The sequence below is a fragment of the Cheilinus undulatus genome, linkage group 15 (genome assembly GCF_018320785.1).
Source record: "Cheilinus undulatus linkage group 15, ASM1832078v1, whole genome shotgun sequence".
In the NCBI taxonomy this organism is placed as follows: Eukaryota; Metazoa; Chordata; class Actinopteri; order Labriformes; family Labridae; genus Cheilinus; species Cheilinus undulatus.
In genome coordinates, this window is record NC_054879.1 from 29,334,475 (window position 1) to 29,352,647 (window position 18,173).

At 38.3% G+C, this 18,173-nt stretch overlaps 1 protein-coding gene across 1 annotated transcript in view; it reads left to right on the forward strand.

Moving 5' to 3' along the window:
• Positions 1 to 13,813, forward strand: part of adcy5 (adenylate cyclase 5) — a 117,781-nt gene extending 103,968 nt beyond the window's left edge. Inside the window, exons 12-21 of the mRNA XM_041806900.1 lie at positions 1,116 to 1,203; positions 3,171 to 3,287; positions 3,405 to 3,563; positions 5,570 to 5,754; positions 5,844 to 5,864; positions 6,110 to 6,242; positions 8,930 to 9,193; positions 9,521 to 9,725; positions 9,799 to 9,923; positions 11,246 to 13,813. Of these exons, the coding sequence (XP_041662834.1) occupies positions 1,116 to 1,203; positions 3,171 to 3,287; positions 3,405 to 3,563; positions 5,570 to 5,754; positions 5,844 to 5,864; positions 6,110 to 6,242; positions 8,930 to 9,193; positions 9,521 to 9,725; positions 9,799 to 9,923; positions 11,246 to 11,374 (1,426 nt within the window). The 3' untranslated portion in view covers positions 11,375 to 13,813. The remainder of the gene's footprint in view (positions 1 to 1,115; positions 1,204 to 3,170; positions 3,288 to 3,404; positions 3,564 to 5,569; positions 5,755 to 5,843; positions 5,865 to 6,109; positions 6,243 to 8,929; positions 9,194 to 9,520; positions 9,726 to 9,798; positions 9,924 to 11,245) is intronic.
• The last annotated feature ends 4,360 nt before the right edge of the window (positions 13,814 to 18,173 follow it).

The following is an 18,173-nucleotide window of genomic DNA, read 5'->3' on the forward strand; positions in this document are numbered from 1 at the left end:
TAGAAATTGCCTCCAGTGATGACAAGCCATGTTTTTCCTTTGAGGGAGATGCTGCACCACACCATCACGCTGCCTCCACCAGAAACTGTTACTCTATTGGTGCATCAGTCAGCAAAGCATTCTCTGTATCTTCTTCACACTTTAATTCTATGATCCAACTGCCGTAGGCTGAATCTGGAATCGTCGTTGAACATAACGTTCCTCCACATGTTCAGGTTCCAGTGCATGTGTTGCAGAGAACATTTGACCAATTTTTCATGGTTGCAACCCACATACTCAGCTCTGCTGCTCATTCCGTAATGCATGTTCCTTACAAATGTGGCACCATTTAAAAGGGAAATAAACAGGGTTTCCAATATGATTTATTGCCGGGAAGCACTGTTACATGCAAATGCTTGAATAAGACGTATATTTAGAGTGACATTACCTCCAAATATCAAATAATCACATCAGCTTTAGGGAAACCTCTTAAACATTCAGGTTTTATCTTCAGTATCTGAGGCCTCGGAAATCTAGAACATCTTTTAACTCCTACAGCATTGAAAGTTCTCCTATCTTTAGCCTAGTTTCAGAAGACTGAAAAAACAGAAGTAGTCATTTTCATACCACAAAATGCAGAATAGCTGAGTAATAAAGGAGAAAATCAAATTAAAATCAGTATAGATTGAAGCCAGACCCAAAAGCTGCAGGCGACCGCTCCTCTCTTTATCTCTTTATTTTATCTGTCCTGCTCTCTTTCCACTCTGCCTGTCTAAGTATCGATCTTTTTCAGTCTGTCTCTTTATTAACCTTTCTCCTCGCTCCTTTCATGACACCGCTCTCATGTCGTCTCCTCCTCTCAGCGGCTCCTTCCTGCCTCCTCATCGCCTCCTCTCTCTCGCATTATTAAATCATCTCCTCCGTGTACTGTTTATCTCCTCCTGATATTAACACTTCCTGTCACTCCCACGCACATATAATGTCTTCCTCCATATTATTTACATTCGAACAAGGTCACGATAATAAAAGAGGCAGATGCTGCTGCCCACAGAGAGCCCTTCATCACTGTGTATAGGGGGAAGAAACAGAAGTAGACCTTATATGTATATTAAATATTCTTCCTCTGTTGTCCACAGCTCAAACCTGATGATCGGCTTCTTCATCACTTGTTTTCTTATCCTCATGGCTGTCATGTTCGTCTCTACCGTGTACTGCTGCTTTGGGGTGAGTTTACTCTGAAACCGTCATTTAAATTTCACATCATGTGCAGATCAAATACTCGTCTTTTCCTCTGTGATAAGAGGAAGATTAAGAGATTTAAGGTTTCTTCATACGAAGGTGTAGTTTCAGCTAATACTTCAGAGTTATACATCACACAGACCGATGTGTTAAATCTTTTATCAGGCTTTGGTTTGATGTTTTTCTCTTTATTGACCCCAGATCGTGTCAGAAATTTGAACATAATCTGCTCTTGACCTCTTGTAAAGGTTTTTCAGATATGACTTATGAGGTCATTTCTTTAATATAGGGGGCAGAAATCATCATTTTTCTTTTAAAATCATTTTAGAGAGACAGTTCTTGGTTCAAAAATGCATCTCCACACACATACATAGAGTGCTCTCCAAGCAACTTGGAGAGTTCAGTCAAACCCATCATCAAAAAATGGAAGGAATATGGCACATGTGTAAATCTGCCTAGATCGGGCCGTCCTCACAAACTGAGCGACCGTGCAAGAAGGAGACTAGTGAGAGAGGCCACCAAGACACCTATGACTACTCTGTAGGAGTTACAAGCCTCAGCAGCTAAGATGGGAGAGACTCTGCATACAACTTTTGCCCGTGTCTCATCAGTCAAATCTGGGAGAGTGGCAAAGAGAAAGCCACTGTTGAATAAAACTGATTAAATCTCATAGTTCACCAAAAAGCATGTGGGAGACTCCATGGTCAAGTAATAGAAAGTTCTTTGGTCTAATGAGACCAAATGGTGCTCTTTGGTTATCAGACAAGACGCTATGTTTGGTAAACACCAAACACTGCACATCACTACAAAAACCCCATCACCACTGTGAAGCATGGTGGTGGCAGCATCATGCTGTGGCCCTGAAAGGCTTGTAAAGGTAGAGGGTAAAATAAATGTAACAAAATATAGTAAGTCATGGAAGTAAGTCTTTTGCAGTCTTAGTAGCTTAGTAAGACAATGACCCCAAGCATACTGGGAAAGCTACACAGAAATGGTTTAAAGACAACAACGTGAATGTTCTGGAGTGAGTCAAACCCGAGACCTCAATCCAATAGAGAGTTTGTGTCGGTACTTGCAAAGGGCTGTTCATATCCAATCCTAATTCAATCTGACAGAGATTGAATAGTTTTGCAAAGAAGAATGGAGTAAAATTGAAGTGTCCAGATGTGAAAGCCTGATTGAGACCTATCCACACAGACTTAGTGCTGTGATTGCAGCCAAAGGTGCATCTCATAAATTCTGACTTGAAGGGGGTGAATATTTATGCAGTTACTTACTTTACCTCACATATAACTGACATCACATCAGGAGCTTTTTAAAGAGATAAGTGGAGCTCATGCTGACCTTTTGTTAAATGGATATTAGCTCTGTTTGAGGACAAAAATCTCTCTAACTAGGAGCAACCGTTGCTCAGTAGGTAGAATCATCGTCCCTCAACTAGAAGGTTGGAGTATGATCTCTGGCTTCTTCAGTCGCATGTTGATATGTCCTTGGGTAAGATACTTAATCCCAAATTGCTCCCATTGGTGCATCAGTGGCATATGAATGCATATGATTGGGATTCACTAATATTCGTGGCTACTTTGCATGGCAGCCTTTGCCATCAGTGTGTGAATGTGGAGTGGATAAATATGACCAGTGGTGTGTAAAGGGTTCTGAGTGGTCAGATGAACGGGAAAGTGCCCTAATCCATTTACTTGTACAATTGCTGCACATGTAAAGAGCTGTCATGGCCAGTGCTCTCATCAAATATAATATCAGGTGACCAATGCTTAAAACTCAGAAACTGAGACAACTGTGAAAGCATCTTTTCAAATGAAATTTACTGGCTGAACAAATAAAAGTAGGTCAAATAAATAAGTAGCATTATTTGTGCACAAACTTGCTCTCCTGTCTGACTGCTCTTTTCTGATTTTTCTCTTTGGTTTATTTGTTTTTGCTTGTACCCTCAGCTCTTCCCAGCCCCCCTGCAGATGTTCTCTAAGAGTATAGTCCAGTCCAGACTGCACAGCACGCTCGTGGGCGTCTTCACTATCATCATTGTCTTTCTTTCTGCTTTCATCAATATTGTAAGCTCTCTTTCACATTCAAAACACTGAGCAGCCACTCACGTTTCATGAAACTAAAACTTATCGATGATCCTGAATCGCTGATTCTCTTCTGGCATCTCCTTTCTGATCGTTCAGTTCACCTGCAGCAGCCATGACCTGCGCAGCTGCATTAAAGATGAGCTGAATATCAGCGTTAGCAGCGTGAACGCCTGTCATGCACACCTCCTAAACTACAGTCTGGACACACGGCACAACTCCTATGGAAACAACACCCTCATTTGCAGCTTTCCCGAGGTACAGGTGTGCTTTGTTTATTGTGCATGTGTGCTAAATACATCTCTAACACTCTAAAGATTATTCTGTGTTTAACTGCAAAAACAAGCCCATTTAGAGGATATTCAAGTAAGAGCGGGGAGGCAATGAGGAAAAGTGAATGCAAGTTAGAACAGTTTGTAGAAATTGAGGTTTTTTTAAAAGTTCAACTCAGATGAGTAGTAATTTTATCTGCATCATTAAAGCCTGTAAATTCTGTGCATTTCTGCGGGACAGTTGTCATTATGTATCTGTGACTAATTATGTTGATCAGATCTATCTGATACAAGGCAGCAGAAGAAGACTTAATAGACTCTCTGGTTCTGTAACAGAGGAAAAATACCAGCAGCAAGGAACAAAACCTTAACAGAACATATCTAATTTAAGTACAGATGTAGCTTTCAGCTATGCCCAGTGTTGTAATCAAATCAGCTTAGGTGTCATGAGCAAAATCTGTGACACAATCTTCGAGTGAACTGATGAGATGTCATCCGAAGAGAAAAGGCAATAAGATTTAACACCATAAAAAAACGAATAATAAGCTAAAATGCCTGTCTGTGCCCCTGGCACTTTTATTGAAGTCACACCAGAGTGAAGACAGTTGAGATCAGTGTTGGGTAGCATTACTTTTAAAAGTATCTGTTTACATTATTGCATTACTAAAAGTTAAAACCCTATCACAAGGCCCACTAGTTTTGGTTGTTATCTGTAAGAACAGCACACATTCTACTGCCAGTAAAGTCTGTACTGTACTTTCATTCTACAGCCTAATTTCCAGCCCATAATCTGTAACACTGGGGCCTTATGACAGAATAACAGTCGTGATACATTTACAGCCCTTATGCTCACAATATGACAATAAACTGGCATACCGTATTACGCACAGTCTGATTGTACCACTGTATGCCTGTATGAAATAGACAGTACAACTGGAGCTTATGAACTTATAATTTGCTGTAATGTTTGTGTGTCCTTTGTACAAAACTTCAGCATAATGGCGATAGTTCCATATTGTAATGCGGTCATCGTTGCCATTTTACTAGCCTAATTAGCTGTCAGCCTCAGCCGACAGATGAGACAGACCTGCCAAATCAAACTAGCTGGCGGCTGTAGAACATAACTGTCTGAACACTGCTTGAATATTGGTTACTATATCTAGGCCTGTCCACAGAGCAATCCAGAAAATGCCCGGGGGTACCAGGAGCTCAAAACGAGTGTCAGTAAAGACAGCAAAATTATGTGTTTGGCACTGGCAGAGAAGATCTGGTCATTTTTCATGGTTGCGACCCACATACTCAGCTCTGCTACTCATCCCACAAATGCATGATCCTTATAAATGTGGCACCATTTAAAGGGAAGTACACAGGCAAGATTTATTGCTAAGAAGTACTGTTACAACAAATAAAGAAACAAGAAATAAGAAAGACCTATCTGTCAGTGCAGACTGATCTATTTACTGTGACTCTACACTGGCCCTAAAACCAGCCTGTCCCCACTGAGAATCTTCCCAGTTCCCAAGAACATCTACTCCAGGCCTGGTTGGTTTTTCCTTTTTGTAAAGAATTTAGGATATGCAAATTATCTGAAATCTCCTGGTTACCATAGGAAAGCTGTCTTTTTAATGTCTGAACACCAGACAGCACAGTGTTGCTATAATGTTAGTTTAAGAGCAATAGTTTGCTGCAATAAAAGAAATAGCATTTCCAGTGTTATTGTGAAGCACTTGTAAATGTATTTTTAAGGTTTCAATGAGAATTTCTCTTCCAGGAGCAAAGCAAAACAAATAGACATAAGAGAGGCTAATTTCTGGTTTAAGTATCAACATTTGGATTGCACTGTTACCTTTAAGTGGTCAAATTGGAGCTCTGTGGCATTTTATTATACTTCTAAATGTTACTCATTTATTCAGAACTTCCTGTAACAGCACATAAAGCTTCTGTATCAAATATTAAAACAAATGCACCCTTCCTTGAATTTCTCTCCCTCAGTACTTCTCGTCCTGCGTTCTGCTCAGCCTGCTGGCCAGCTCTGTCTTCCTGCAGGTCAGCAGCATTGGTAAACTCTTCCTCATGCTCTTCATCGAGCTGCTCTACCTCCTCATCATGGAGGTGCCCAAAGTAAACCTCTTTGACAACCAGGACCTGCTGGTTATGGCCAATGCTGTCAACATTGTGTGAGTAAAACTGTTATTGTTTTAATGGCTGTAAACTTTGACTAATTTCAGAAGTTTTGATTGGCTCTTTTCTGCTCCCCTCTCCACAGTGAGCACATCAATGGAACAAGGTGAGCATGATGTTTTTTATCTAATTAAGCTAACAGCATCATTATCATTCATCCGGCACAAATGTAGCTATAATAACCTGCAGGTAACAGATGCTAGCGCTAATGAGCTGAGATTTAGAGGGCAGATTGTTTTTGTGTCACAGCGTCCCTGCAAAGAACAGCTTAAACCCAAACTGTATGACTTTATGAATGAAACTTGGATAGTGATTTTCATACTAAATTAACATGTTTGCGCTGAACTCCAGCTGTGTGGTGGACAGCAAGGTTCCTCTGAAGATCATGACCCCGGTGGTTATCACAGTCTTCGTCCTCGCCCTTTACCTTCACGCACAGCAGGTGGAATCAACGGCCAGGCTCGACTTCCTGTGGAAGCTACAGGTCAGTGAGAATGAAACTCCAGTACTAGATTTTGGAAAGAAAAACAGGTTCCTGAATAATTATGGTTGAGGTTGGGACAAATATATAACTCTGAAAGTAATGCATGACTCATTAATGCAAGCAAGCATCAAATTCACAATGAGTCCTTTCAAGAAACAGAATTACAAATTAACTTTCTAAGCTTTTGTGACAGCTAATGGCTCTTTTAAGTCTTCTATCCATCCATTTTCTACATCACTTATCCTGTTTGGGCGGGCGGGGGGTAACAGTTTCCCTTACACCCAATGTAGAGTCACCAATTAAACCTAACGAGTATGTCTGTGGTCTGTGGGAGGAAGCCAGAGTACCTTGAGAGAGCACATGCACACATGGGGAGAACATGCTTTTCTAAAGTCTTACTTGAAAAAATAATTCCCCATAAAAGCTTAAAACAGGAAAATTTTGGTATCAGAAATTATCCATTGCAAGTCACATAAATCAATGTTTTCTCAAACTTATACTGTTTGCCTTAACTGTCAAATTTTATTGTCAACCTTTATGTTTTGTCTGAGAGAGCGTGCAGATAAATATCACTGGTTCTTGAGAAAAGAGACAAAAGACGATCCAAACTTGACTTTGTATTTTTGTTTTATTACATTAATTTGAAGAGGATATTTGTGGAGGTTGAGGTCTCAATAGCAGTTGTGTAAAGGAACAGACTTTTTTTTTTTTTGCCCATCATTTCTTGACTTTTGTCAACTCTACCAGACAAACTAAAATGTATCTAAATTTTATCTTAATAATTGAAGATGACTGTCAGGTTTTCAGTTATCTCATACTGGTATTAAGTATGAAATGCATTATTTTACCCTTTTCACTCATATTAAGTATCTTTTTTTTCTCATAATTGTATTATTTTGAAACCTTTTTCTTTAATATTAACCATATAAAGCTTATTTCTAAGTATTTATTATTGCATATAGATTAGCTAGTATTTTAACAAATAAGCAGAATAAAATGTGCAGAGAATAATAATTTTTTGCAAAACAAACTAAACCATCATCTTCTGGTGTTGAAAAAGAATGACCTTAATTGGCTATGGATAAAAAAAATAAGAGATGGAAGAGCAAGCTCTCTTCATGTGGCTCTTGCAAAGACAATTTGGCTCTTCAAGAGTTAATCTGGACTCAAGGATTAGCAAATTGTTGCGTTTTGTACTTCTTTTACACACTGTCCCTAGTCCATATTTAGGAATTTGTGTGAGGTGTTGATTAAAAGATATCAAAGATCTGCCTTTTCTCCTTTTCTTTCTTAAACAAAAAATGATGTTTTCATTGAAAAAAATTATATTTTTTTCTTTTGTTTTTCTTTTTTTTAAGTACAAAAAGAGATGGAAAAAATCACTGATGCATTTTCTTTCTTTTGTTCTTCCTCTCATGTGGAGAAGAAAAGGCACTAAAGGAGCTAGGGTCTCTTTTTCTCTCTCCAAAACAGCTTTCCAGTGGAGTTTCTCTGATCTCTTCAAAGAAGACAAACAAAAAGCCCTCCGAAAAGTTCCCACTGTACCTTCGTTCCCCTTCAGCCCCACCAAACTGCACATCTATGCCTATTTCACTGTAACAGGTCACCTGGCCAAGCAGAGTGCAAACTAAACATCACTTAGACATAGAGATAACTAGAATGATTTAACCTTTCAAGGATTCATTTTTAATTGAATCACTTGTGCTTAAATTAACTAGCTATCTTCTGATGATGATGCTGAAATTTATGAATTTTATTTATTTATGATAATTCTTAACAGGAGGAGCTGACATAACTTGGTTCCTTTAGTCCTGAGCTTCTCATGTGGATCTTAGTCCATTTAAAAAATGTGCAATGTAGTGTAGCTGAAACATGAATCAAAACATTTCATTAGAATTTTGTCTATGCAGCTTTCCCAGCTGATAAAAACATGGCTTTTATTCAGAGAAGAAAGAAGCTAAAATAGTTCTGGAGCCACCTTTCTGGCCTCACGGGGCTGCGTTTGATTCTCAGATTATCGTATGTGGAGTATTAATCTAGAATAAAACACATCTTAGCCTTGGGGATGCTCCAGGGTACTTTGACATCTCATGCACATTGTGACGCAGGCTGTGCTGCACATGGTTTGAAATCCACTCAAGAGGATAAATAAATTCTTTATCTGAAAACTTTGAGCTGCTGGAGGGTTTCTGTGCTCCTCCTCACTAATGGTGCGGGTTGAGAGTCAACAGTCAAAGCTTATTGAACATAAAACTATTTTAAGAAGGATAAAAGTGCAAAGTTTGGGTGAAGTAAAGATAAGGATAGATAAGAGGCTGGTTTTAATGGAGGGAATTTGGTAATAATTTTGCATGCTTATCAGCAATACTTCCCAAAATCTAAATTTTCTGCAGAGTTAAATGTCTGTGATGAACTTTTTTTTGATAATCAATGAAAAATTCAAGATATTCCACTGGTTCTGACACTTCCTGAAAATACTAAATACAAAAAACAATTCCAAAAAGATTGGGACATTGTGGTGAACTGTGAATGGAAAACAGTGATTTGAAAATTGCTTTCAAAGGGTTCTCAGGGGTCATCTGACCTAAAGGGGAAAACATTAAAAGTGAGCTCCCATAAAGTGGTAGTATCGTTTGCACACTGATCCTATGACATCCAATCTCATTTCTATATTTAACATGCCACAGGCTACAGAAGAGAAGGAGGAGATGGAGGAGCTGCAGGCCTACAACCGCCGTCTACTCCACAACATCCTTCCCAAAGACGTGGCCGCACACTTCCTGCAGCGAGAGCGGCGTAACGACGAGCTCTACTACCAGTCCTGTGAGTGTGTGGCGGTCATGTTCGCCTCCATCAGTAACTTCTCTGAGTTCTACGTGGAGCTGGAAGGCAACAACGAAGGAGTGGAGTGTCTGCGGCTGCTCAACGAGATCATCGCTGACTTTGACGAGGTGAGATGTGGAAAAATATGTCTTTGTGTGCAGAAATAAGGATGTAAAACCAGCTGAGATTAGCTGATTTGGTGATACTGGTGTAGGTTGGTTGTTTTGAGAGATTTTTCCTCATTATGTTACAGTACTTAGTCATTATTCTAAAATATGGTCATTTTTTTGTTATGCTGTGATCTGAAGTCAATATCTTAAGTAATACTTGAGATAGATATGAGTTTTATGGTATTTTCATAATTTTTTGGATTGTTAGACATGATTTTAGACATGAAAAGACCAAAACCCTGCTAACTATACAGTTTTAAATACTTCCTCTCCATCCACCATTAGATCATCAGCGAGGAACAGTTCAGACAGCTGGAGAAGATAAAAACCATCGGCTCCACCTACATGGCGGCCTCCGGCCTCAACGACTCCACATACGATAAGGCAGGACGCTCACACATCCGCGCCCTGGCCGACTATGCCATGAGACTGATGGACCAAATGAAATACATCAATGAACACTCCTTTAACAACTTCAAGATGAAGATAGGTAAACCAGAGATTAATAGGCTGTGTCAAAATGAATCAGGTGGTACAGTAGTCATATTTGCCTCCTTTCTTAGGTCTCAACATCGGCCCTGTGGTTGCTGGAGTGATCGGGGCCAGGAAGCCTCAGTATGACATCTGGGGGAACACGGTAAACGTGGCGAGTCGAATGGACAGCACAGGTGTACCAGAGAAGATCCAGGTAAAAGGACATGGGGACACTGCCATGTCAATATATAGTATTAAATGTTATTTCTTTAAGAAAAGAGTGATAAAATGGATATGCATAGTTAGTTTTCTTCAGATGTTACTGTAATTATCATTATTTATCAAAATGTTTGTTGCCTTAAAGGTATAATTCGTAGAATTTTCATACAGAACGGAAATTATCAAAAAATGACTAAAGGAGGAGTAACAGAGAACCACTACCATGATTCCCCACCATGATTCTTTTTGTACTGTTTTATTTCAGAGCCCACTGGTGCTGGATTTACACTGTGCATTCAAAGACATAGTATATGTACTTAAATTTAAATTACTTTTAAATTAATTGCCATCAGATGTGTTCAATTTTGAAAATTTTATCCTCTAAATTCTTATAGTTGTCAAAACTTATCCTTGAGCCTTACCCTTTTTGTGAAGACTAGCCAATAAAACTAGTGCAAAGTAGCATAAACTTCTATAGTACATCACCTAAATGTCTTTCTTTTATTATGTCTTTCCTGAAACAAGTCCAAACATGCAGAAACTTTTGATTTGCCATCATGGAGTCATCTCCAATTTATATTGGTTAAAAATTAAAAGTTCCTCTAATGATTATGAGCTCTGCAAAAACTTTCTTCCACGCATGGCTGATGGCTTAATTTAGGAAATGTCAATTTACGTTAATGGAAAAATGTTAATTAAAAATATCAAATTGGTTTCACCCTATGAGATATGAAATAATTTATGCTCCATAACTCAAAGCTGCTTTGAAAGCTGATGGAAGTCTTTGATTTCATTTCATCTTTTCCTCTGCACCTAACAAGAAACAATGAGTGCCTAAGCAAATAGAGACTATGCTTTCTACTGGAGGGAAACTGACCAGGCTAGAGCAAAGTACACCAAAACACAACAGTTTAAGTGTGAAGAATTATATTCACAATTTAAATACAAAGGCAAGAAAGTATATTTTCATTTTTACAATTCAGAGTAAGAAATGAAAGAAATTAAAAATATTTTTGTACAATTTTAATTAAGCTATTATAATAGAAGTAAATTCAAACTACATCACAGCATTGTCCAGGACATTTCTTTGTTCCTGGAATCAAAATAAATTGCAGAGCATTTTAGTGCTTTCCAGAATTTTCAACTTTCATATGACTCTAGTTAAAGAAACACTACAGCTAACTTTGACTGTGTGAAACCCAAAATGGAGTAGAGAAACTTGTATTTACTTACCCCTGAATTTTAACAAACCGCCACTACTTTCTTTCACCTGCGGCAACTGTTTTTGTCATTGTTTCTTTCTCCCTCTGTCTCCAGGTAACAGCAGACCTGCACCAGGTCCTGAGCTCCTATAACTACACACTGGAGTACAGAGGTGTGGTCACCGTCAAAGGCAAGGGAGAGATGATGACCTATTTCCTCACCTCTGGACCATCGAGCAGTTAACCCCAACTATGACTCAAATAGAAATCTGACATGACGATCAGGTTTACGGACCTCACGGTGGACTGACACTAACTGAAGTGTCCCTTCTCTGGATGTCAGTACCTTCTAAGGCCACAGTGGAGTTGGGTGGTAAATTTACCCTAAAGCTCAGCCTGTGGAGGAGACAATGAGCACCTCAATCTGCCATTGAGACCAAAGATGTCCAATGAAGGCGGACAGTACGGACAGATTTTTCCAGCTGTGCAAGTCGGGGTCCTTAAGGAAAATGCGCTTATTTGGTGATTTTCTGAGGACAAACGTGGACATGAACTACATCACTTCCTCTCTTTCTCTTTGCCTTCTCCTGCTGAAGTGTATATGTACATGTAAAACACAGAGTTTTATGTGTATGTATATGATTTTAAGTACTGTATGTGAAACACATTTTGTCGTGATACAGGTACAAAACTGCAGTGTGGACACTCAGCCAGCAACTATTTCCAATATCTAATCACATTACATTGATACGCAGATAAATGGAGGCAGTATGTTGATGAGTGTGTCTTACAGGGAGAGTGACAGTCAGATTGTTTATCGTACGATCAGAGAGAAAACGTTCCAGTGTTTACAGAAAGCTTCAGTGCAGGAGTATAAATTCACAAACATACACGGCAGTATCGTCAGCGTATAAACACACCAAACACAAAGAGGATGTCACTGAAGAGCTTTTCTATTCTTCGACGTTTTGTATTTTGACTTCAGAACACCAAACCTGATCAGATATTTTAAGATTCTATATTTTGTACATTAATATATTAGAGAGCTATCTTTAAACACCAATGTGTATTCAGATGTAGATACTGTATCACTCTCATGCTGGGACTTCTGAACTCTTCACAGGTGTCGCCTGGTCTGAGCATTTTTGCCACAGCTGAGGTCCCGTAAATCCCAGCAGAATGCCTGCTCTTCTTGCTCTTCTCACCAAAATGAGCACTTTAGGTCTGCAGGAAGTCGAGCGTTTCTGATGATACCCCTTCACTGGTCTGCTAGAATCTCATGTTGAGAAGGAAATGTCAAACTGAGTGCTCTGAAAGATGGACTAGATGACAGCAGTCTTTGGGCACTCTGGTTCATTCAGCCGTCCACCTCTTCTTGCGTTGCCCTGCCCCTCCCTCTCTTTGCTTGCTCAATCAGATGGTATGACCCAATGAATGTCCAATGATCTCCGATGAGGCCTTTAATATGAACTCTGACAGTGGTGAGGATGCTCATTCTATGGACTGGGGCAGATGAGTCCACGTGAAAGTGTGTCCTCTCCTGCCATTTTGCTTTTTCTTATCAGAGCTGTTTTCTTCAGTATTACAGTGTCACTCAACATTAGCAGCAAACTGTCTTTCACCTGCCTTGATTCATAGACTTTGGAGTTTTTTGTTTTCTTAGTGAAGTTCTTACCAAACATTACAGCTGGTTCTGTTTGTCTTGGCCGGGTCAGAAAGTGCAGCAAACATTTAGATGGAAACTCAAGTTTCTTACATAATAAATAAAACATAGTGAGTCCAGCATCCTAGTAGTTTAACGAATCTATAAATTAATATCTGATTATATCACTCCCCAACCTTTCTGACATCCTAAATGTAGTTTTTAAGCACGCATTTCTCAAAGGTGTGAGAATTAAAGAAAACTGGGTTAGGATTGACTTAAAATCAATTAAAGTGAAAGTGCCACCAGAATACGTTAAGACATTATCAGTGTTCAATACGGATATGTTTAATGGTCAATATATATGCGAATAGTATCTTTTCATACAAATAAATCCTAGCTAGATTTAAAAAGCTAATTTGATATCTAATTAACCCTCTACAGCTCTGATTGGCCAGCTGAAATTTCCTTTTTTTTGAGTCTGACCAATCAGAGCTCTCCCTGCTGCCTTTGTTTTGGTCAAATGTGGCATAATAGGGATGCACAATAGTGTTTTTTTTTTTTTTTTTTTTAATATTCTGAGCTTTAGATATTTGTTTTAGCCAATACCAGTGACCCAGTATGACCTGTTAATGAAATAAATTCATCTTATTGTTTATTACGATGCCCATTTGTTTTGGCACATGAAAACAGTCATTCATACCAGGATCTGTAACAGAGCTGACAATCAGATTAGCATGATTGTTCCCTAAGACTTGTTCTTAAGTTCCTGAATAAAACAAAAAACACATTCTTCCCAAAGGGGAAAAAAATGAAAGCTGTTGTATTTCACAACTCAAATTCCAGTCTTTTTTACACACTTTAAAGTTTGAGGAATGAGGAAAAGAAAGAATAAAAGTTAAGCTGAGGTAGCTATGTTGATTCTGCTTAAAATTGCACAACTTATTCATACACTTAGCCGATAATCACGGCTCATATAAACTTAAAACAAAAAATAAGGAAATTTGTGTTTGGAACATTATTTCTTTGTTGTAACAATGCTTCTTGGTAGTAAATCTCCATTGGAAAGCCTGTTTATTACCCTTTTAAATGATGCCACATTTGTAAGTATCATGCATTTGTGGGATGAGCAGCAGAGCTGAGTATGTGGGTTGTGCCCATGAAAAATGTGCCAAATCTTCCTTACAAATGTGGCACTACTTAAAAGGGTAATAAACAGGCTTTTCAACGGTATAAAGTTTATTGCCAAGAAGCATTGTTACAAGTAAGAACTAATGTACCAAACACAAATTTCTTTACTTCTTGTTTTATGTTTATATTGGCTGTAAAAATCAGTAGAAATTTTTCATACCTGCCAATACTGATATTGGCTTTTTAAGCTATTATCTGCCAATAGTGATATTATGCTCAGGTCTGCCCAAAGAAATGGCTGGGCCCTTGAAAGGCCTAAGGCTGCATGTTCGTAGCCGGCTTTTTTGCACTGCAGCACTTAGGACTTCATTTCAAGAGTGCATCTTGCCAGCTCTTCTTGTTGTTACAATACAAAAAAATGAAACCCTCTTTTTGGTAGAGTCAGTGACATTCCTTTAAAATATCTCTATGTACCTCGTATTTCCATGTTTCAAGGAAATATCGCACAGGAGACATGTAGACAAATGTAAAGGAATCCAGTCTTGACCCAGGCAGCAGCTGCAGACCTGAAAACTACCAACCAAGATGGAGAAAGACTGTAAGATCAGTTTCTCTTCTGCTATTGTCAGAAGTCCTGCCCCTTCTTGATCCTGATTGGCAAGTAAGGGAGAAATGACATTGAAAAGCACAGCGCTGTTCCAAAAGTAGGAAAGAAACAACTGATGTATCTGAGCCTTCAGAATGCTGGACTACACTGACTTAGAATTAAAAGATAAGGGCTGCCAGGCTAAAAAAGCCGGCTATGGACACAGGCCTTAACCCTCAAATCCCACATACTCTTGCCTCTTAGCAATCTGCGTGCAAAGCACACTCGGGAATAAATCTTTCCCCCTCTTGTCAGTTTTTGCAACCCCACAGCACATGCTCTGGTCTGTCTGCTCCACTCAAGATTCTCACCAGGTCTATTTCAATTGGATGCCACTGTTGATTGACTCAAACAGGAACAGGACTGCACAGAGCATCTGGTCAGCTTCAAATACAACACAATGCACAGACTCCTGACTGTTTATCTCATCAGTATCATATTATGTCTAATCTCAGTTGGAGTGGCACAGAAAAAATACCACCGTAAATGAAGAGCAATTAATTTTTCAAAGGTGGAAAACCACAGGTTTTTATATGATATCACGCATCATTTAAGACCACATAAACCCATGGTGGTGAAATTAAAAAAAAAAAAAAAAATCACAGGATAATATTGAAGTGAACAGCAAATCCACTTCAGAAAGGCAAAGTAATCGGTTTCAAACATGTTTTTCTCACACTGGACTCATTACCATGTGATTTCCCTAAGCTCCTGTGATCTCTTGCCTCCAGTTGTGTGTGTGTAAAAACTTTTCCAACAGGCGATGGCTGTAACACCTGAAAACATAGTAACTTCCCACACACGTAACCACAAACTTAATACAAATCTCCAGCTTTAATTGTTATAATCCCACAAATGCAATAAAATTCCCACAAATGTAATAGCAATTGCTTAAAGCAAACAAAAATAACTATTTGCAGAAATTTGTCACATTTGTGGGAAGGTAAAAATCAGTCCCTCAAAATTGTATGGACACAAATGTAGTGTAAACATGAAAAATGAAAGTTGTAATCATTGTTTGTTGTAGCCCTTTTACGACTGCTAGTGGGTTCAGGTCAACTTAAGCTTGAGTCAGATCCAAAAAACATAATCATGGCAAGTTTTTGTTCACCATTAAGCTTTTTTGACAAATTTTGGAATTCTGCAATATCCAAGGGGTTCTTCTTAAATCAAGTCATCAGAGGGGTTTCAGCTGATCCAAAAATGTGGAGTTCTACAGCTCATAGAGAGCTGACAGATATAAACTGTTTTCTTGTACGCAAACAAAACTGACATCAAAAGACTGAGTCATAGCAATTTCTTCTTTGCCATGAAACAGGAAGTTTTTCAAAGGCCTTAAAATACCAGTAGAGCTGTGAATATTAGCACAATTTTTTTCAACTGGAAAAGGAGGGGATCGGTAACAGTTTTGGAAAAGTCTGCAATGTCCGAAGGGTTCTTCTTGAATCAAGCCCTCAAAGGTAGTTCATCTGATTCAAATATCAGTAATTTTTTTGTATGTAAACAAAACTCACAGGACAAAGGCTGTGCTGGTTCTCCTTATTAAAGCAAGTTTTTGTTGTAAACAACAAACTTCCTGGAACTAAAAAAAAAAAAGGACTTTCGAGTTGGTTTTAAGATCCACTCAAAGTTTTGGGAGTGGGATTTTAAGGTACTATAAAACAATAAAACTCGCTGGGTGAACAGTGTTTTTATATGTTATTTACAGTTTCCTCCAAGCGCTGTTTTTTTAAGATATATTTCTGTGCTTTTTATGCTATTATTCATAAAGGAGGACAGTGGATAAATTGCCAACAGGGAAACATGCTGTTCAACATTTGAATCCACATTTAAATCCACAGTTCACTGTTTTAAGTCTCCCATAAAACTACTTTGTGTTTCATGGTGAACAAAAGAAATTGCCATTACATTTTTTAAATTTTATATGACTTGGGTTTAAGCTGACTTGAATCCACTAGAGGATGTAAAGAGGCTACAACAAACAAAGATGTAACAAAAATACAACAAACAGTTACTGTAGTTTTCATCTTTCTTTTACATCTGGGGGAAATTACTACATTTTTTTAAAAGCAGAATATTTTGACCTTCCCAAACATAATAAATCCCTGCAAATGTTACTACTATAACATTCCTGAGAAATTTGTCAGAAAGTTTGCAGTAGGCAACGGCTACAGCATTTGTGGGAGATGTATTATATTTAAGAGACTGTAAAGTTAAAAGCTGCTGATTTGTTTGATCTTTGTGCTTTATTATGTTTGTGGGTGGTTATAATGTTTGCAGGTGTTACAAGGGCATGTGTTGTTGGTCAAACTGCAGTGCACATACAATGCTGTGGACATGGAGTATGTGGAATTTGCAATTAACTGTTAAATTCAACAAGTCAGGCCACAAGGGTCAAATTCCAAAAAAAGCTTATATCATTTTGAACAGAAGGGGTTTACATTTTGAAGTGTAAATACAATTTGATTTGGGATTTTTGCTACCCTAATAAATCATTACTATAAGGTTAAGAATAGTTATCATTGCTGGAACACATCTGTGCTGACCTCCATGAGGCTGGACCCTAGAAATCTGACTCAGTCTCCCTTCCTTAGGGGTGGTCTTAATCATGCTGATAATATTGTGCATCCCTAAAATGTAATCGAGTCACAGTTGGGTGCATTTGTAAGTTACCTTTGCAGCCCTATTTTGCCATTTCATCTTAATCTTAAATATAGTCACTGTGCATCTTTTCAAAACGTATGGACTATTGTTATAAGTGTGTCATTGGCACACTTATAGACATTTCATTGGCATCTTTATCTGAGTTAAAATTTCAAAAGATTACCCAGAAATGCAATGGGGCTCGATGACAGAAAGAAAAAAGAACCAGTCAGGTTTTCCTACAAAGGCAATATATGATTTTAACAAATTGAGTTTGGACTTTTATTAAATAAATGAAAGAATATACATTTGTACTGCTAATCTTTTATTTTTAATCAGAGTTTGTCTCACTTTTGTTTTCATGGTATAGAAAAATAACTTGGTTCTCGATCCAAATATTTGCTCTGAGCCTGTCAAATGAAATGAAGCTTGCACTGGTCTACTCTGGTGGTTTCTCCTTTGTTTCTGTCCTGTTCTGCTGCAGCCATTATCTCTACAAACCACTACTTACATTTTAAGTGTCCTCCCTTTTGACTCGTTGAATGCAGTGCCATTCTGAGCTCAAAGTGAGCTGCTTTTTCTACTGATTATTCTGCAGGAATGTGCCATGAAGTCCTGTGTTAGAGAAAAAGGCACAGAACAGAGATAATTCAATACTTTTAGGTTTAAAGAGTAGAAGAGTATCACCTGCTTTCCCATTTTTATTTGATTTCATGATGAATCTGATAAGATGACAAGGTAAGGCAGAATTTGTGACAAAAAGCTTCAGAGACAAAACCGTGGGTTGTTTTTGTTGTCATGCCAAACACTATGCTCCTTTTTTTTTTTTTACAGTCAAATAAACTCCTGATGTTTCACAGGTACATCCTGATTTCATCTTGATTCTTTATTCTTATTGTGTTGGCAGCTCAATAATGGATTTAGATAAACGCCCGTTAGAGCTGTTGTCTTAGCCTAGTCAATAGAGTACACTTTAAGGCT